Source organism: Acipenser ruthenus, chromosome 49 (assembly GCF_902713425.1).
Source record: "Acipenser ruthenus chromosome 49, fAciRut3.2 maternal haplotype, whole genome shotgun sequence".
Taxonomy (NCBI): domain Eukaryota; kingdom Metazoa; phylum Chordata; class Actinopteri; order Acipenseriformes; family Acipenseridae; genus Acipenser; species Acipenser ruthenus.
Window position 1 is genome coordinate 5,095,784 of NC_081237.1, and position 21,739 is coordinate 5,117,522.

Consider the following 21,739-nt stretch of genomic DNA (forward strand, 5'->3'; position numbering starts at 1 on the left):
CAAACACCTTCAATAACACACACACAGCTTTGGAAGAAACACACAAAAAGCATGTCACTGTAATTATATATATATATGCAACTAATATCCGTACTGTCTCTGAAGGCCCAGAGGCATTATGTTGTGTGCCAACACTCTTGGGCTCATAATGAATGCTCTCATGGTTTGGATTGTTTCTCATCACCTCGGAAACACGTTATTACTGTTAAATGTGTAAAAAAAAAAAAAAAAAAATGCACAGTCATGCAAATGTCCACCACCCATTGCAAATGCATTCTGTGTGTGCGTGTGTGTTTCACGTCAAACTACAAGAAACTAAGACAAACAGACAATGCCTTCAGCTAATGCCTTCTCCAGTACACTGTTCCCTCCCTCCTCTTTTCTCACAGCACACTGAAGGAGGCACTGGCTGAAACGTTTGTCTATTTGTTTCAAGAATACGTCCCAGTGGGTGACGCGTGGCAGGTTTGCAGTGATGCGTTTCTTGAAGGGACCCCCCCCCCGTCCAAGTGAACTCAGGGTCCAGATCTCACCGTGAAATGCAAAAAGATATGTGTCTCCCTCGGGGGCCGCGCTGTACAGAGTTTAATAATAAATGCAAGAGAATAAGAGTGCGACAGGGCCACCCACTGAAACCCAGCACAGGAACCACGCCCTGCCACAGAGCCTGCCACGCGGAGCCGTCATGTGTTTTCAATGCATGACACAGCACGCATGGCGCTGAGCATTGCAGAGACTGGGGCTGGGAAATCATCGGGAGCACCTACAGTATGGAGCACACTGTTTAAATGTTTACCACAGGAAATGTGCCTGGTCATTTTGCAGATTTCCCTCCATGCGTTTCCCATGCTACTACCATGCAACTGTGCTGTATTATAGGCAGCATTGCTTTTGCATTACGTGAATCAGTTCTTTTCAATACTGTGCAATGCCAGCGCTGTACGTGTGGTCTTCCAGTCTCTACTGTGTGTTCATAACCTCAGCAGCATGTGAGGGTTTCCATTGAAAAGCAAAAGGTGCAAAACCTCATGGAATGTGACGCCCTCCCGTCCGGAACTCCCACTCATGTGAATCAATGCCCAGGGACGCACATCCGCAGGCTTACAGGCACCCAGAGTAACACCACTGGAAAAGTTCAGTTAAGTGTGGTATAGCAAAGCAAAGCATGGAAAAGCACAGGCAAGCGTGGTGAATGAGAACTATGGGGAAACATGCTAATGGAAAAGCTGCAAATGTACAGTAAATAATATGCTCACACTGTGCAGAAGGGTGATGCACAAGCACCGAAGTTTGTCTTAAGGGTTTTGTAACTTTTTAATTTTTTTTTGTCTTTTCAGTAAAAAAAAACGTGTGCACATTCTGATTTCAAAATGTTTTTTTGGTTTTTTTTAGCGATCGCGATAGATATAGATGTATTTATAAATCTAAATAAATGCATGACTGGTGGGGTTTGTTTTGGTACATATATTAAGAGACCCACACAGAACACCTACGCCTCCCCCCCCCCCAAGCAGTCGTTATGTCAACAAGCACAGAATAACAACCCTCTCTTTTAGATCTTAAAGGGGCAGAACTGCTTTTTCTGAAACGCCAGGTTAAGGAACCCTATGGTTCTGAGTTCCATGCTGTTGTAATCTGGGATCTGTCAGCTAAGAACCAAGCTGCCTAGCATTCTATTTCTCTCTATACATTTTGCTGAACATTAAAATGACCACTTATGTGTAAGAGCCTTTTGTATTTGTCAATGTTTGCGTAATGTTATTAGTCATGCACACATACTGAAAGCAATATGATGCATGCAACTCAAATTGGCTAGCTCAATCTCCATGCCTCAAGCCTACCCTGCCCCGGACTGAAGGGAGCACCCTTTCTCTTAGGGGGTGAGGGAGGGAGCAGCTCAGTCTCCATGCAATCCTTGGTCCTTCAGCTGCCATTAGTCTAGCATTGGTAACATATCGTCAGTGTGACGATCACAGCAGACCCCTTCCCTGATGTTTCTGATTGAATCTGTGCAAGATTTTCGTGAAGAAACAGGATTATAAAGTAAGTCACAAGGGCGGCCCTCCTACTAGCTCAGTGCTGAGGTCATTAATATCGAGGGATTAGCGAGTGATTCAGGCTTGCAGCCCCATCATAGCTGACACAGCCCCTGCATCGGAGCAACTAATTCTCAGTCAGCAACTTCGGTGAACACACTTCCAGTAAGTGCTGTAATTCTAGGGTGTCGGGCGAGCACTGTAGGAGTTTAACCTTTCTGCATTTTTACAGGGAGGACTGTGTCAGTTTACTCACAGCATATAGACATGCCCTGGGAGTGGAGAGAGAAGGTCAGCACTGCCCTCTGCTGTATCCCAGGGGTACTGCGACTGTGGCAGCTTTGCTTTCACTGAAACCTTGCATAGATTCATAGAAACCCTAGGGAAGGGGTCTGCACTCAGCTCACCGCTCACATTAGATGTTTTAGGAGCAATAGAAGGTTATATAAAGGTGTCCTCAATTTCTGCAAAACTGTGTTTCAGACTGAGTGAGAAACAGCATGCGACAGCGCTTTATGGTTCCAATGCAGGCTTCCAATGGTTTTAAATGTGTAACGATTCTGAAAACGAAATAATAATAATAATAATAATAATAATAATAATAATAATAATAATAATAATAATAATAATAAGATATGTAGTTTTAGTGGGGTGCATGCTTAGTGAACACGGCCCAACACCTTTACCTATTGACCCTATAATTTCAGAATGTTCCAGAGAGAGTTCCAGTCATAGAGACCTGTATTATCACAGCAGAGACAAATCACATCTGAGCGCTGCAGCCAGGGCTAAGTATAGCTCCCGCTCTCACTGTTGTGCAAGCTCTGTCCTCCTGTCAACAGCCACCCACGTACCATTCCTCTGCCCTTCCTGTTAATGAGACACGCTGCTCATGAGCTTTTTTCTATTTTATTTTCTTTTTATGTTCTGCACTCGTTTTTTGATTCCAGCATCGAGAAAAACAAGCCAGCGATGACTCAGGAGGCCCCAGGCCTTAGGTCAAAGACGCTTGACGTAACTTATAATACAGACAGTAGTGTTCAAAAGTTTGCAAACAACAAATGATTTATAGCCCATGTTTCCTCACTCATACCCTTTCTTTCTAAATACCCTGGTATCTCTGAAGAGATAAACGTCGCCTCTTTAAAAATATGTTAAATATTTTAATAAGCAAGACCTCTCACAAGTAGAATGGTGCCCTGAAATGTTCTCCTTTTTCTAGGAAAGCAGCACAGCTGCGGGTGGGGAGTTTGTTGCAACTACTTGCTCACTAAACATCTTGATATCCCTGAATAGAAAAATTGTCTTTAAAAATATGCAAGAGATTTTAACAAACAGTCTTTCTGTGTGGTAGCCCGAATATAATGCACTTTGAAATCTCTCTCTCTCTCTCTCTCTCTCTCTCTCTCTCTCTCTCTCTCTCTCTCTCTCTCTCTCTCTCTCTCTCTCTTATACTCATGCAAAATATAGACAATGAGAAAAAAAAACCCTTTAGGAAATGTAAACGAACTGGCGAGCCGACAACGCCTGTTTTCACACAAAACAAACGGTGCACAGAAGGCTAAGCTTTGAACAGGGCAGTGAGACGCTACGGATTTAATCTCCATCAGGCAGATCTTTTGTTTTGGTTTCATATCTTTATCAGGCTACTGACGTGGAAGCGGGGGTGTGCGGTCCAGTACAGTCTTCACGTAAGCACACGGAGACGGCGATGTTTGTATATTACAGTGAATAGATCCATACGAGCCGGGTGCATTTTAAAACGGTTTGTTTTCTTTCGTAAAGAAGACGGCCATTTACTACAGTATCATGTTTTTTTTTATATAATTTTATGACACGAGCTGCTATTCATATAATACTGTTGATATTTTAAATAAACAGCCTCTTAAGAAAAACTAATATTAAAAAGCATGTTATTTTACATCTGACGCAAATAATAAAAAATAAAAAAAACAGCATAAATAAAACATTTATACGATATTTTAATTACCGGAGTGGGGTTGTCTTACCAGAAACTCGTGCTCGCGTGCTCGCTGTAGAATGTTACCTGTTTTGAATTTCTGAAGATTCCATTGCCAGTTTTGTCAGTTATTGTGACCCTACTTCTGAATACAAGTCAGTGTATTATATATTATTATAATTTATAGCCAGGAATCTCTTTATTTATTACTACTCACGACTGAAAGTACGTTGGCGGGTAGGCCTACTATTTATTATTATTATTGTTATTATTATTATTATTATTATTATTATTATTATTAATGTATTTATGTATTTAACAATTCCGGTACTGCAAGATTTCTTTTTATATCATGTTTATCATTTTTTCACACGTCCTTTGTTGGAATTATTCATCGAAGATACCGGATTTAAAATACATTAAATTAAAAAAAATATATCGCAGAATTATTTCTAGAATTAAAAGTGATGTCCGCTGTAATAATCGCACGGCCTGTGAATAAACTACAGTTCATGTTTTGACCACCAGAGGTCTCCCGTGCATTGCAGTGTGGCACAGTAGCTGCAAAAGAGAGTAGAAAGATTTAGTGTGGACTGAAGTGCTAATGCTTCCTCAGCAAAACCCCAGCCTAATTTCCAAGATGCAAACATAGTCATATTTTTCCATTTGTTGGATAAATGTGGCCAAATTGCTCCATAGTTGTCGTTTTTATATTTTGGTAACGTGCTAAATAATATTTTGATTTATGTGAAGGACAGAGTAGTAGTATATGAACTATTCTAGAATATACATTTTTTAAACCAGGTCAAAGGAAAAAAAGTATATTTGGCACTTTGCATTTATCATTGAAAAGGTGAAAAAAAAAAAACTTTTCTTTTGAGTACTGGTGTCAGAGAATATATGTTCCCCTCAAATATTTGTCCCCCCCTCTGAACCAATATTCAGGAATATTGGTTCCCCTTCTGAATATTTGTACCCCCTTATTTTTTGTAACATATAATTACATATAATTCTATATCCATGTACTTTCAACTAAACCCTTAATTTTAAAACCACATTCCCTAACCCCAAACTTGTACCATCCAGTCCCCTCTGACAGGCCTGTATTTGCCTTCGATTGTAAGTCGCCCTGGATAAGGGCGTCTGCTAAGAAATAAATAATAATAATAGTCTCACTTACAATAATACATGATAACAGCCTGCAAACGTTGCTCCCATTACTAGCATTATACATGCATCATCTACATCAACATAGGATAAATAACAAACATGCATGCAGGGGGAACACATGTTAGCTGGTGGGAACAAATATGTGTTTACACCGCCACTGGTATAACCATCTTTTGTAGTTTCTAAGGTTAGAGCCATTGTTGGATTTGAATCTCTGCTCAACCCCTCTCTTTTTGACCTCCAGCACCTCCCCCACTACAAACAAGACTCATTTGTGCTTACTTGTAAACTTGTACCAAATACATTGGCAAGAAGACAAGGGGAAACTGTATAGCTTCTGTTAAAAAACAAAGAATAAACAAATACTGGTACAAAAAAAATCAACTGAATGGATGATACTAGATTTGTAATGAATGTTGACATTTTGATTTGTGTATGAATCAGTCAGTGCAACAGTACACTCCACAAATTTGTATTATATAAATATTCATTATGTCACTGCCATAACTGAGTAATCCACAGCATGCAAGTTATTGAAAGAGATTTTCTATCAGTTCAGAATAAAATGTCATTTGTAAGTGCAAAGTAAAAGGCAGCAACCCTGTTTTATTTTCAAAACTCAGAAAATTAGCAATTTGTATGAAACAAGCATAGAAGATGCTCACGCTTTTATAAAGGGAACTGTCGACTCTCAATTATAATTGAGGGTATGGTTCCAGTCAGTGACTTTTGAACAATTACAATTGTGCTTTAGTAAGCCAAAAACATTCTAGATAGCCTGAACGGTATTTAATATAGTTACTCTTGTCTTTACAAAGAGCCCTTCTCCTATTCTTGCATTTCCTGCAACATTGGAAAAGCTGTTCAGCAAACTGTTAATCGAATTAACACCTCTGTAAGTCATTCCGATGTAGCACAGTAGGAATCTTGGCTATTGTTTTAAAAAGGGCTGCAAAATGCAAATGCTTGCAGCTAGACCCCCATCTGCCTATAGTTCTGATTGCTGCTAGAGCAGTTTCACACGGCTTTTGTTTGAATTATTCATCCAAGATAGCTTATTTAAAATACAACTATTATCAGTGTGGTCATGCTGGGGTCCCAGTTTTTTTGTAACCTTTTTTATTATGAGCTTGATTAGCCAAGTGTATAGGTAACAAGCTCCTGTTTGTCTTATTGAACTCTTAGTAAAACCAGGAATGGATCAAACTGCTATGCAATGGGAGTCTTATTTCCATCCCAGCTTTAAAATATATAGATCTTTTTTTAACTAAAGGCTGTTGAAGTTGTCACTGGTCTTCAAATGACAGCGTTCCGAATTTAAGTAAAATAAAAAAATATATATGTTTTTTTGGGGTAGCCTTAAAAGACATTCGAAACATAACTACATTTTGTAAGGGCTTCCAGAACTAGTGCATCATTGTTTTTACCCAGTGAAAGTGGTTGTTTAGCTCACTTACTAATCTCGTACCCACCTCTTCATTGATGACACCCAACCAAAAAATAAATACAAAATGATAGGTGCTAGATACTTTTGAGGGTCGATATATTGTATAAACAACAACAGGTTTCTCCCCTAGAATAAGTGTAATCTGTGTGTGCCAAGTGGGAGCATTGTGCTAGCTGTAACTGGTAGATTCCAGGTAGAGGTTAGGGGGACATGTTCCTTAAGATGAAAACAACCTGTGAACAACGTGCACAACGTACAAAGTCTGCTTCCCTACACGGGGGAATGCGCTACATGAGCACTGATCAGTTTAGGGTTGAAGTACTGTAGAGCTTGGATGTGACTGTGTGCCACTGCTGTTTGGATTTGAATCACAACAAAGAAATAAAATGCAGGGCGGCCAGCCAAACGATTTTCATGAACTATATGAAGTGTCCTTCAGGCTATTGTGTATATTTTTGGCTTACTAAGCACCACTTTACTGGATCCTCAGCTGCACTATTGCACTACTGTTTGTCATTGTAGATATAACTTGTTGTAATTCTAACTTGATACATCTTATTTTGTATTGTATTACAGTAGTATAAGTTGTTCTTACTGTAAATTACACTGTATTTAAATATGAATCTTGCATTGTAACCCTGTACTGCCCTGCAACACCTGTGAGTCGCCTTGGATAAAGGTCTGTGCCAAATAAATAAATACTAATAATTATAAGAATGCAGAATTATAATTGTTCAGATTAAGTCCCTGACTGGAACCATAGCCCCAGTTATAGATATAGTGAGTTGCTGGTTCTGTTTATAAAATCATTAGCATGTTATATGTCCCTTTGTCTTCTTGGCAATGTATTTGGTAGTAGTTTATAAAGCACAACTGAGAGCAGATGCCGCGTCTTGTTTGTAGTGGGGGAGGGGTGCTGGGAGTCACGCAGTCTGAGGGCCTGAGCACATTCAAGTCCAACATTTGTTTGAACCATAGAAACCAGAAACACTGGTTAGACTCCAAATAAATAGGTTACTATATTATTTATTACTAAGTATAGGCCTATGAAAAATATAACCAATTTAAAAAATAATGTGGTACTACATAAAGCATTTAAAAAAATACAGCGACATATGTAATACATTTCGCTATTTTATTACAATATTAAAAGACGTATAACTATTTAACACTCATGCACGGCCACCACATATGGGGACAGACGCAACAACTCTCCTAGTGTTTACATGGGGACTATGGAAGACGCAAATGCATGAGTCTCATGTGAGGATGCCATTATTTCCCCATATAAAGCAATGAAAAATGAATAATTGGAAAATATATTTATTAAGTGTTCAAAACTACACGTTTCAGTTGTTTTCAACATGTCCTGCATGCCAGATTTGTGTTTGTTTATTATTTTATTGTATTCTATCTGTAGGCCTTTTTAAAACATTCGTATGTTTCACCGCGTCCTCGTGTTACTCAAACCGGTTACAGGGGGTTTGCGTCTATTTTGCATAATTATTCATACACCCAAGCCTCAACGACGAATGAAAAGAAGCCACCTTCTTATGAATTATTCAGTGAATGGGCGTGGTTAGTCTGCTATATAATCCTTCCATTTTGACGCAGTGGTTATCAAACGGCCACAACGAAGAAGGGGTTGCTTGTGATTAGAAGAAGGTGAGTGAAAAGAAAAAAAATAATTAAGTGCTTGTACTCAATAGTTTTGTCAATGTTGGTTAAAATATCCAGATGTATTATATATTGTTAAAATATCCAGATGTATTTTTTTTATATATATAGTATTGAATAGCAAGAAAATCGAACGTAATGTCGTGTAATGTATTACTTATTGCACAGCTAATAGATACAAATGATCGTAACTAATTGCAATGTAACGGTGAAGTAAGTGTTGGGGAAGGAGTTTGAAAGAGACGCGACGGTTCTTCTTCTACGAACAAGCTAGTGTGGTGTGAGGGTGGGGGAAGCACCTAAAATGGCGGACAGTTCGGGCAATGCTTGAACAAAGAAACACGCCCTTTTTTGTTGGCACTGCTAAGGGTTCCCTCGACGATAAGATGTAACTTGTAATATTTAGTGCTTCGAAAAATAGCCAGATATTGTGGAACCTGAATAAATAAGTAAATAAAGGGTGTCGCTTAATTCCTGAATGTCGGTTTTAGTTGCGTCGCTGAAATGTCCATTTCTTGATCGTGACGCAGTTTGAATTTCCCGATTGGAGTGTTTACTTCGGTACACTTTTTAAATGCAAATTTAGCGCTAGTTTATTTTATTTACGTATTTATTTTGCAATTAATTAATTAAAAGGTGGTTTAACTAAGGAAGAAAGGCCGACCGCCATGCGTGCGTGGTGGGGGATGGGTTACCCGCCACGAGCAGCGAAGTAGGTCGGATTAATTTGCCGCGAAACGGAATTATTTATTTACAATAGATTGTGTTCTATATTGCTAACGTAATTGTTTTTTCCTCTTCCAGTAACAAAATTCCAAAATGTCTGACGAAGGAAAGCTTTTTGTTGGTGGACTTAGCTTCGACACAAACGAGCAGTCCCTGGAAGACGTCTTCTCCAAATATGGACATGTCTCGGAAGGTATGTTTTTAGTCCTGTTTTGTAAATTAATGTTTGGCCAAATATGATATTGTTTAGAGTATGTTGGTAGCACATAGCATTCTAAATACGTATTACTTACATTTTTTTTATATAAATGTAAGTGAGTGGTCTCCTTCGCCCCCTGCAGGCTCTTTTTAGACGACCATTTTGAATTGCCTTTCTCTTGTTACAGTTGTGGTGATCAAGGACAGAGAAACCGGTAGATCTAGGGGGTTTGGTTTTGTCACGTATGAAAACACAGAAGATGCTAAGGATGCTATGATGGCAATGAATGGAAAGGTGAGATTTAATTTATATATTTTTTTATTTATTTTTTTTCCCCAGTAATTTAGGTTCTCATTCTGTTTAAATGCAGCACACTCCCCCATTGCTCTATTAACTGCCTGTTTTTCTTCCAGTCTGTTGATGGCCGACAGATCCGGGTTGACCAGGCTGGCAAGTCTTCAGGAAACAGAGGTGGTGGATACAGAGGCGGCTCTGGGGGCGGACGTGGCGGTGGAGGACAGTACTTCAGAGGTGGCAGAGGTGGGAGAGGTAAGGGGTGGCAAAGATGCAAAAGTGCTAGTCTCCTTTTTGCTTTAGGTCACGCCCTACTTTTTATTTACTTTTAGAAGTAGAATTGCTTGTTAAAGGATCCGTTATAATTTACCCTCCTCTTTTAATTTTCAGGTGGTGGAGACAGAAGCTATGGTGGTGGTGGTGGCGGCCGTTTTGATAGCCAGCGAAGCGGTGGATACTCTTCTGATAGAAGTTATTACAACAGGTAAACCACAATTTAACTGCACTTTCAGAAATGGTTTGTGTGTCAACCACAACAAACCACCCCCCTGTCTTGTAAATGGTTTCTGATTCCTTTTTGTTCCATTCCTCAGGGGGCAGGGAAGTTATGACAGAGGCAACAACTACAGAGATGGCTATGACAGCTATGGTAAGTTTGAATAACAGTGAAGGGTGGGTGGGGGGTAGCGAATGGGGAGGGTGTATATTCTTTGTATTCTGAAGCAGCGTTTGATCAGTTTTAAATCTATTGATTTCCAATGTTGACTGCAAGGCAGCATATCCAATCTCAGACCTGCACTCGAGTCCTTTAATTCTGACAGTCCATGTGAATCCAGCTAAAGGCACTATCCTAATTCCACCACAATTTGCACCATTCTTGGTTAAACCATGTTAAGGAAGAAACAGAATTCAAGTCTGCCAAACTACTGTATTTGATCTTGAACAAAGGGGTCTGCATTTGACGATTTGCTAGCCGTTAAGGATGTCCTACATCGTAGCCTAATTCAATGCAAAGTGTGGTCAATTTCTAAGCTCATTACAATCTCGAGTAATCCAAATCGCAATGGCCTGCATCTTGCACAAGTGTAATCGCACATAGAGGAAACTTATTCATCTCCAACAGAATGACCTGTGTTTAACTGTCTAGGGGATTGATATGGGGAGGAAGTAAAAGTAATAAGTCAGTATTTATCCGTATGCTTCAGTGCCTTTACATCTGTACCTGCTTCTTGTCCTCAGCTACACACGAATAAAAAATCCTTCCTGGTTCAAGATCCTCTCTTCGGTGGCTGTGTTTATAAAGATATAATCTTCGAAGAATCTGTTTTTTCTAGTGTCTTGTGTTTAATCTGTAGTTTCTGGTTGTGACCTTGTCACACGCAGCCTGACCGCTTCTGATAATGAAACAAAAACCCAACTTTTACCTTGTTTTAGCTCCTGTATTTCTAACAGCTTTATTAGCAGTTTATCTTGGTTAAATATTTCTCATTTAAAATTGAGTGTTAAGTCTTCCCTCAACTAAGACTTTTTTTTGTTTATTTTAAGTGAGGGGAGATTTTTACTTTCTAGAGTTATTTTGTTTAAAGCATTTGAGCACATTTCTCTCAATAGAAGCTTGACAAGCTGTGAAATTTATGTTTAATAAAGTAAGGTTTTATGCACCTTCAGATTACTGTAATGCATTCCTTTAGTGTAGCAAGGTAGGAATGCAACCTGGGTACAGCCATTTCCAGCAAACCACCTTGATCTAGCTAAAGACATTGTGTATTTACAGTGTTAGAGTGGATTACTTTTGGGCAACTTTGTCGTTGGGTAATGAATTGGCTGGCTACTTAAATTTGCAGTGGCCCAAATTTCAGAGGCAGTCTGCTACAGGCTTTACAGATATATCACTCTTTGCAACATGTACGTTCTGAATCCGATCTCTGTAATAAACTTGACAGAAGTTCCTGATCTTCAATATGTACCTACCAAACTGTCCCTTTTTTTTCACTGGAAAAGAAAATTGTGCTTTTGCGTTCTCTGTATCAAACATTGAAGAAACTTATTTTGTAATTTTTGGCTTCATGAAGCCCATTAAACAACTGGTTGAATCTGCCTTGCTTCCTTGTGCCTCAAAAGAACTGTTCACATTTCTGTTTTACACCAGCGGAGGGAGGGGGTGATGACACACTCGCCAAGATGGGTGTTGCCAGAATATTAATGAGAATAGCTGAAGGGGGAAGTGTGAGTGGTGTAAGGTAAAGGGAGGGGGGTGGTAGATAATAAATCCTGGATTTCTTTATATAATGTATGTAAATGCAAGTCTGAAGACTAGGGGGTCTCTAGAATTATTTTGCGTATGTACTGCATGTAGAATCTGTAGGAAGAGTGTTTTATATATTTTTGTCTTGAATTTGAAAGTTGTAGAAATGGGCACTTCAGTAGTTTAAAATTACTGTTAGGGGAGTATAGGGAAGACAACTTTATTTTCAAAGTCTAGAATTGACTGTCCATACTAACTTCACACAACTGGAACTGGGGTGTTATAATGCCTAATGACATCCAAGAGTTCTTTGCTAGCCTTTGGAAAATCAACAAAGTCCTTGGAGAAAGAAGTGTTGTGCCTACCTACAAGCGAATCCTCTCAGATGAAAGCTGCTCTCTTGGCTAGTTCATATGTGGAGATAGGCCTGTAATTTGAGGTAACTCCTTTTGCTCTCCTGTTCGCATCCTTCCAACTAAGTTCTCATTTTGAAAAAAAAAATACTGTTCATGAGAATCCCTCTTCCAAGATGTCAAAACTGAAGTCCTGCACTTTAGATCCATTTTGTTCTTAAGCATTTACCAAGCCACTTTGACTGCATGATACAAACTGCAAATAGTTTCTTCTGTTCAGCTGTGTAGTTGGCCATAATCTGAAACAACTCCAAACCAGCACCCCGGTGTCTTATCTGCTGGTGGTGCCTAAACCTTGGGACAGTGAGCCTCAATGTAACCTGGAAATTGATAACCAAATTCATGTGCACTAGCAAACGTAAGGATGATTCTCTTGACTTTCAGTCCACCCTCCTGTGTCGCATCAGCCACGTGTCCTGTTGTAGCCTGCCTTTAGAGGATCTTTTTATTTATGTTTTTCCCAGAAAAGTTATCCCTCTTGCATAGGCCTACATTTTATGTACAAGCCTATTTATTTTCTGGTGTACAGTCTCCCAGTGACTAGCAGATAAAAGCCTGCATTTTTGACAATTGAAAGCAAGTTTAACTTTGAACATATGCTCTCAACAGCTCACATTTAATTACATTTTTATTTTGGGGTTGGGGTAGAGCTTTTAAGTGACTATTCCTTTTGGGTCTATCATTTGAATATATACTTTTAAATTTTAAATGCAAGTACTTGCCTATAGAAGCCCACGCTTGTTTTTGTATTCACCTTTGTACATGGCCACTAAGGCTTTTGTTCTGGATAAAACATTTGTTAAAGTAATATTCAGTCAGTCAAATTGGGTTTGTTTGGTTTTTTTTTCTTTTTCTTTAAGTACAGAAATTCTATCCTATGTTTTATAGAAACTATACTAGATCCACCCCAAAAGGTATAGCCACTTAATTTTATTTTCTTATTTGGCAATACCAATTTATTAACTTGGAGCAGAGTTTCTCCAGTGTGGTTGGTCCTGGAGCTGGGGGTTAAAAACTAGGTTCACCTGGGTCTTAATCCATTGCTCTGACCACCATCATATTCATGGATTCCGTATATCCCAACCATAGTTTAGTGAAATTGAGTTGGTGTTCACAAATGTCCAGATGACTAACAATGCAAAACTGCCACCAGAAACCAAGTACCTGTAAAATGTATACTTGGTGGTCTAAAAATGAATACATGTGTATTTAAATTGCATTGATGCCCCTTTTACATATTTGAGTAATTTGTTTAATACAAGAAGAAACTCGAGGTATACAAATGTTTAGCAGCATTTGTCAACCTTGGGTTCTGTAGTGAAGTTAAAGTACATGACTTAAAGTAGTCTTCATGGATTGGATGTGAAGTTTTAATGTCTGTTTCTTTTTAACTAGGTTGATCATTGTATTGCCAATGGATTGCTAGTGATGTCCTGAGCAAAGATTTGCTGCAATGTAGGAGTTTTCCTGTGAGCTGGTACTGTTGCCAACCAGGTTAGTATGTATATTGTCCATAAGTTTAAAATCAGTGTGTTTGCCTGGTTCTGCTGAAACGTGTGTATTTTTAGGGAACTAACTTCAATCTGAGTAGGTTCCTTCGTCGTCCCATAGTCGCACTGATTCTTTGTTTTTCTCGGGTATGAAGACTTGGACATATGTAGGGCCCTCTGTCCTGTTTCATTTAGATGTTTCTGATTTATTTCCTGGTGTGTTTGTTTTGTTTTTTTAATGGATTTTTTTGGTTTTAAAAATCTGTAATTTGTTTTGTATTTTATAACCACAAGTGTTTTAATGCATTGACAGCAATGATTAAGCTAGAAATGCATGAAAACATGACAACCCTTTCTAACTGGTCTTAATCAAAGTGCTTTCAGAAAAAAGGGTACAAATTGGATTGTTTAGTAGTTTTCTTTAACATGAGCTGAACTATAACATTTCAAAATAGATTTGTTTTCCTTAATTGACAAATGTAAATAAACCTAAATATTTAGATTTATTCTAATTTATTAGACACTTGGGATATCTCCCTGAGAACTTTGAAGAAAAAAATGCAGCAACTAGACCCTACACTCTGCAGTAGTCATTACAGTACTATCTGCTCAGAATGACTTGTAAGTAGTCGTTTTCTGCCCCCGAGCGATTAACGGTAGCTAGCTAGTAAGTGAAGTGGCACGGGAGGCAGCGCTTTTTTACAGTTAAAATCACGGTTGTGTTTGGTGGCGGAGTGGTACAAAAATAGTTTTCATGCATTCCCATGACGTGTGTTTCTTGAAGCCTCTTGTCATACAAACAGTGCTATTTTTCAATGTAATTAAAATCTATACATGTATAGTTTGTTTAAACTGATTTTGTGGTAATGTCCTCAGGTGCTTAATTCAGTTTATTTTTTTTTTCTCTGAATTCTGCAATTCCGTCCATGTTCTCAAATGCGGATTTCATAGGGCCCTACATATAGTTTGTATTTGTATAGTTTTAAAGTGTCCCCTTGAGTAAGTTTAACAATGTTGGGTTTTAAAATTCTGTACAAATAGCAATGTGCAAAGGATCAACACAAGTATTTTAATAAACAAATGTGTTTTGTGATTTGGTTTTTCAACTGCTCTTTGCCTAGTGTGTAGTTTGTGAATGATAATTGGCATGAAGGTGGCATATTAAAAAGCTTTTTATTTCAGGGTGAAGTTTGGTAGAGGAATGGCCCTCCAGTCACTATCGCCAGAGACCCTAAGGCTTCTGGCACTGCATGCACTGGGGATGGATGAACTGCACTTTTGAGGGCTAATCTTCAGTGTGATGTGGTGGCTTTTATGCAGGGTAAAAGGCGTGGAATAGACTCTACGTGGCAATTATAGGATTTAACTGAATAAATCGTCTGGGATTCGCTTTTGAGTGACACCTTTGATTTTCCTTGGTGCCGTTCTCTTAACTGCATCCAGATCCACCCAGAGGCCTTCTGGTAAGGGAAGATATTGCTTGTACTTCAATGCCTCTTGGTGAAGCATGTCTTTTGAGACATGTAAAATGTTTAAGTCTTCTGTTCATCAATAAAGAATGATTACGTTTTAAAGTTGTGTGGGTGTTTTTGTTTTTTTTGTTTTTTTTTTCTTTTAAATGCAGTCATAATACCTTAAATGGGAGTATACTCTGCAAATAAGCTGAATGATTCACAACTGTTTTACCTCAGGAAGTGTATTCACCAGGTTTAAAGAAACATGTAAGGACATTTATTAAAACTAGTTAAATGCAAATGCATCGCTTCTCTTGCTTGCCTCCCCCACTGCCATTCCCCCAACAAAAAAAAAGGTTCAGTTTAGCCATCAGGCCTGTAATAGTGTTGGATCAATTGTATTTGGATCATTGTATTTGGTAGTAGGCTAGTTAGTTGGAACTAAGGAGATGATCCTTGGACTAGCACTGCAGTAGCTAGTAGTAAGTGCAGAATTTAGGACCACCAGTGATCTCTCAAATTTAGAGCACAGTTCCCTCACTTTTCTTGTATTCAAGAATCTACTAAAATGTATGCAACATATTGGAATCCTACTGCAACCACTGAGTAAGCTATAAAGTCATTGATGGGTTTGAATTACAAATTCATACCAAGTAGATCATCCCACTGTGTCCAAGGAAATGCAAGGATATGGCCAAAAGTTTTGTCTCGCCTAGAATCTTTGGATTGAGACAATTTTAATATATATATTAACATAATTTATATCTCTATTTAAAATCTTGTAAATAAAGAAACTACAAAATATTGCAAAAGTCTACCGGAAGCCATGATAGTAGTACAGTATTTCATATTGATTTTTGAAATGTCACATTTTTCAATTTGCCAAGTATATGGGGAAAACTACAATGCGGTATATAATATAATGTTACCGTAAGCTTTTTCGGCAAGTTTGACTCGACTTTATGAAGCAAAATGTTAACAATTCTGAGTGGGGGTGCCTTCTACTTGGAGCTTTGTGTCTCTGAAAATGCTGCAGTAATGTTACCTCTGTTTCAGGTAAAGTTGACAACAGCAGTATGCTGTCGAATAAACTGATCTCTATTTCACAGGCCCACAGTCAAAGATTTCTACTCCAGTGCAATTTGAGGAAACGTTGCACATTTAAAGTAGTATTTATGGATATGTTTGGTGAATTTAACAACGTTCATGTTTTAGTCCTTTTGAAATTAAAACTCCAGTTTCCTCGGACCAAACAACTCGCATAACAAGGTTAACTCTGCGGGAGGGAGTGTGTGTAAATTCTTAACTCAACAAGGTGATAATATTTACATCTAAAGCAGTTCCCACATGAGTGGGATATCCTGGATGGTATTTACATAAATCTACATCTCTTTGTTTGCTAAAAAAAGATTCCTCACGCAATTGGAGGTAAAATGAAGCATAGAGGGTGTCTGAATTGAATATTGTTAACTCCACAAAGCCCACAGATTGACACAGGGTCAGATTTCACAGTGGTCTTTGTTCCTGTTAGTAACACCCTATCTCACATAGAGCTGTGAGATTTTTTTTATTCAAAAGTTGGGGGGGGGGTTAAACTTTAAAAGGCTTTACTATGCTTTTGCGCCACTGGCAATGCAAAGTTTGAAGAAAAATAAAATAAAACACAATATTTTATTTCTTGTAACATTTTAAATTGCACCACATGTGCCAATTCTTTGTTAAATGATAATGTATTGAACCAAGTCCTTTATTTTCCTATATTAAAGCTGTGTTTCGGCTGTCCGCACTCGTAAAAAACTAAAAAATGATGTCAGAATTTCTTCATCTCTTTATTTGTATTCTTTATTCATTGATTATGGAGGACCTCAAGCGGCCGTCCTCAGTGTTTAACATATTGCACATTCCCAGTGATATTTATACCCAAACAATACAATGATTAAACATTATTAGCCTATGAGACAATGCATTCGATTACTGATAAATTACATAAAAGTAATTATAATTGATACATTTCCCACCAAAGTAAACCTTAACAGGTTTTGCAACATTCCTCAATTTACCTCAATGGACTATAAACTGAATTTCCCCCCATTTAACTATACAGAGAGCATCGTAATTGATCAGCAGTTCCCAATGAGCATTTTAACAAATATAATCCATCAATACATCCAGATGTTGCTTCAGAATATGTATATCTTTTTTTAATTAAATAATTGTACTTGCACCAACTACCAAACCCAAATTTAAAATTGTGTAGCATGTTTTTTAACCTTCACTCATTTGAACAGCTGAAGGTTTTTACTGGTTAAGACTCAGAATAGCTGCCATATACATATCTATCTATCTATCTATATATATATATATATATATATAGTAGCGTGCACGGGGGAAGGCAGCAGTAGGGCTGGTAGGTGACATAATCACACAGAGACATAAGCCCGATATACGCTCCATGCAAAGGAGCCGGCTCTTGTACAGCGGTATCGGCGCTATGCTGCAGTGCAAGAGGTCCTGGGTTCGCGCCCGCCCTCTGCCTGTGTGTGGATTGCCTTGCCCTGTGATGCGCCTGCCTGCGGGAACCAAGATCGCTACAATATATATATATATATATATATACATTTTTTTAATACTGATACCTATAAGAGTAAAATCAAATACCAGATACAGGAAGCAGTTATAATTAAGAGCAGTAGTAGAATCCGGTAAGGTGTGAGGCAGCTCCGTGCAAGTACAAGCTGATGCAAGTACTGGTATAATTGGTTCTAGTGGTGTTGTAATTTCTAGGCTTGATGGGATTGATCTGGGGCGTTCTGATCACAAGGCTACCCCCTTGAATATAGCTATTCCTCTTCCGCCATCACTTTTCGTAACATTAAGTCAGTTGACCCCGATAGTCTGTCTGAGGCATTGATAAACTGGCCTCTTCACCAACCACAGTTCTATTCAATTGAGGAATGTGTTGCTCACTATGATAATGCATTAACATCTATTCTTGATGATCTAGCCCCTCTTAAAACCCGTACGGTCTCCTTCACTTACGCTTGCGCTTGGTACACTAAAGAACGACGCTCCTTGAAGGCCGCCGGTCTTCGTTTAGAACGACAGTGGAAGAAATCTGGTTTGACTGTCCAGCAGCAGATTTATGAACAACACCAGGTTGTCTATAGAGCTGCCCCTAATCCCACCAGATCACCATACTATCCCTCTGTCATTGAGAGAGGGAGCAGAAACCCTAAAGCTCTTCTTACCAACTTTAAGAAGCTGTTAAACCTCTCCATAATACTGCTTCCTCAGCATCTACCGACCAATGCAATATATATATATTTACAGTTTCTTTCAAAATAAGGTTGATAATATCAGTAATCAGCTACTCCCTTCTCCCTGTCCTGACTATACTGTCCTGTCAAGTCCTGTTTCACTGGTGTCTAGGTTATCTCACTTCTCTACTGTTGATGTTGCCTACGTTTCTAAACTTGTCAGTAGAATGAGACCCACGACTTGCCTCCTGGATCCTCACAGTTCTAGTGAAGGCCTGCTCTTCAGCCTCAGGTCCTTTTGTTACCACATCAATCAATGACTCCTTGGTATCTGGTATTGTCCCACCAGTGTTAAAGATTGCTGCTATCACGCCAGTTTTAAAAAGCCTGACATTCTAAATAACTACTGGCCTATTTCCAATCTACCTTTTTTTTAATCTAAGATCCATGAGAGAGTAGTCTCGTCTCCAGTTACTCAGGGTGTCCCACAGGGCTCTGTTCTGGGTCCCTTGCTCTTCTGTATTTACATGTTATCACTTGGACAGATTATTAGACGCTTTGGCCTCAGGTATCATTTTTGTGCTGATGATACACAGTTAGATGTGGGCACGAAACTTGACACAAGCGCTGCTACCTCTGTACCAGTCAGCTGCCTTGTCATATAAAAATTTGAATGCAACAGAGTTTTCTTAACTAAACTGTGACAAAGCAGACATGATTTTAATCGGTTCCCAGCCTCTTGTTCATAGAGTTGGTCATTTTAATTTGGATATTGGCAATGTAAATGTATCTGCTTCCACTGTTGTACGTAACCTGGGCGCTATTTTTTTATTCTTTGACGTTTGAAGCCCATATTAAAAATGTCACTAGGGTGTCCTTTTTTTATCTCTGCAATATTGTACCGATAAGGCCCCTTGTATCTTTCTCTGATGCTGAAAAACTGATTCACGCTTTCATTACTTCTAGGCTTGATTATTGTAATGCGCTTTTATCTGGAGTCTGGAGTTATAAACAAGTTGCAATATGTGCAGAATTCTGCCGCCGGTGTTTAACCCATAGCATCTCGGGAACATAGTACACCTGTGCTTTGTAAACTACACTGGCTCCCAGTACGATTCAGGGTGGACTTTAATATGCTCCTCGCGTATTAGTCGCTCCATGGCACTAGTCCGGATACCTGCGAGACATTCTTCATGACTACTCTCCTGCCCGCACTCTCCGGTCATCTTCGACCGCCTAGTATTACCAAGCTACGGTCCATGGGAGACGGAGCTTTCTGTAGAGCAGCGCCTTATCTCTGGAAAGCGCTACCCAGCTCCATAAGAGACTCAGACTGTGGAGATTCGTAAAACTCGCACTCTCAAAACGCATCTTTTAAAACTAGCTTTTAAGGAGCTGTGTTAATGCTGTCTCTTACTTTGTTGAATGAATTTTTATTACTGTAATTTATTTATATCAGTTCTGTTAAGCGCTGTGGGATTGGAAAGGCGCTTTATAAATACAGTGTATTATTATTATTATTATTATTATTATTATTATTATTATTAGAATGCATGTATATTGTCATTATGTTCTATGAAATGCTTCGTAACTGGTGAAGAAGTTCCATCTTTTCTCCGGATAGCAGTCTCGTGTTCCCCAAGTCGAATTTGCAATTATCTAATAATAGTTGTTCCAACGTATCGTATACCACAGGGACATAAACGATCGGTAATATGCGTGCACGATATCGTGTCCCTAATTTGAAATCACTTCTCAGTGCTCGGATGAACAAAGATACTTGCCAACATTTGGAAACTGTTCAGCGGGTCATATGCATCAAACACATGGGAGGAGTCACACGCAAAACAACACTTATTATCATATAATAGACGTATCCCTCCCAGCTCAACACGACCCGACCACCATGACACTAAAAATAGACACGATGAAGCGTTCTTCCCTTTGTATAAGTTAGTTTTCACAAACTCTGCTGTGCAGAATAAATGATTTTTATTTTTCTATGGGTAAATACCGAGACTTTCTTCCTTTGCATCGGGACACGGGGCATTTGCTAGGAAATCGGGACTGTCCCGACCATAAAGGGACTGTTGGCATATGAACAAATGAATCTAAGTATAATTATAACATAAGCACATTGCTGACAAGGAAAGCATCGCGGTAGACACAATATAATAGAAAAAAAACTGCAGATGGAGGATTAAATCAATCCGCCATTAAAGCAGATATGTGTGCAGTATTTATTTATATATTGTGCCTGTTTACCCTTCTTATTAATACGGGCAAACAAGAATGCACTAGCTGTAATAAAAACGAGATTGGTCCAGTAACACGACTGAGGCACGCTGTTTTGTTTGTATATATGAACCATGGCATGCTGAAACTGAAAGTGCTTCCGGGTAAACAAAGCTAATATATTTTTTTTCTCGTGGATTTTAACAGTAGGATATTTATAATCTTAAAAAAAAACTTGCACGTATCAAATAACAGAGAACATTAAAGTGAAACAAAGAGATTCAGAGATTATTATTACAGAAAGCGCTGCGTTCCTGTCTCTGCCGCATTACGCTTGCAACAGCGTCATTCATTTCCTGTATGGCCCAAACAGAAAGAAATTGCAGGAAAAGTCGGGTTTTTTTTCTTTTATTTAGGAAAAATAAAACTGGTATATTCATTAAGGTCCGTATGAGACTATTGTTTTTATTTAAACGGACTATGAAACCCCCTCACAACTAAAAATAATACGCTTTTGTCGTGAAAATCACGCAGGTAAGCGCGGAAAATGTGAGTAGCATCCAATAAGCATCGTAAAATCACAATGAGCCTAATAAACACACACAAGGTTAGCTACGAATTTTAACATTAGCACGCTTGTTTTTTTTTAAATCCGTTTTGCAGCAGACTATATCCAGCCTTACAAATTGTAGCTAAAATGTATTTTTATCTCTCAATAAAATAAATGCCAGTGTAGGCCTATTGTGTTAAGAAATGTAAGATGTATTGGAAATGTATTAATAGGTTACAATAGAAATGCAACTTCTTTAAAAGTAAGGACCGCAAAAACATCCACACATTGATTTCGTAAAGCGACCGTGAATATACACACGCCGCATATGTAATAATATATAAATTTTTTTTTAAATTGCGGGGACGTTCTGTATAATTTAAAGTTAGCGTGTTATATTATTGTGTTTTATCGGTCTTTTCATATTTGATTGTGAAAGGCGCTTTCTTTGTTCGAGAACAGAGCATGTGGGGCAGTTTCCCGAAATACGACCCCGGTGTAAAGTTAAGCGATTGGGGGAGGGTGGGCATCTGCCGCCGCTCCTTTAGAACCCGCCTTTTATGTAAATCTCTGAATGGCGATTGGT

General features: G+C 38.7%; 1 protein-coding gene across 3 annotated transcripts; it reads left to right on the top strand.

The window, feature by feature from the left end:
• Positions 1 to 8,137: 8,137 nt before the first annotated feature.
• Positions 8,138 to 15,231, top strand: LOC117428889 (cold-inducible RNA-binding protein B-like). Of its 3 annotated transcripts, XM_034047878.3 has the most exons (8): positions 8,138 to 8,278; positions 9,095 to 9,209; positions 9,403 to 9,509; positions 9,629 to 9,764; positions 9,900 to 9,993; positions 10,103 to 10,158; positions 13,563 to 13,661; positions 14,840 to 15,231. In XM_034047878.3, the coding sequence occupies exons 2-7, from the start codon at positions 9,110 to 9,112 to the stop codon at positions 13,565 to 13,567; spliced, it is 498 nt and encodes a 165-aa protein (XP_033903769.2). In that variant the 5' UTR covers positions 8,138 to 8,278; positions 9,095 to 9,109; the 3' UTR covers positions 13,568 to 13,661; positions 14,840 to 15,231. The 3 variants fall into 3 exon arrangements, with proteins under 3 accessions (XP_033903769.2, XP_033903767.2, XP_033903768.2); XM_034047876.3 differs by lacking the exons at positions 13,563 to 13,661; positions 14,840 to 15,231 and adding an exon at positions 10,749 to 11,606; XM_034047877.3 differs by lacking the exons at positions 13,563 to 13,661; positions 14,840 to 15,231 and adding an exon at positions 10,749 to 11,606 and having other exon boundaries at positions 9,629 to 9,755.
• The last annotated feature ends 6,508 nt before the right edge of the window (positions 15,232 to 21,739 follow it).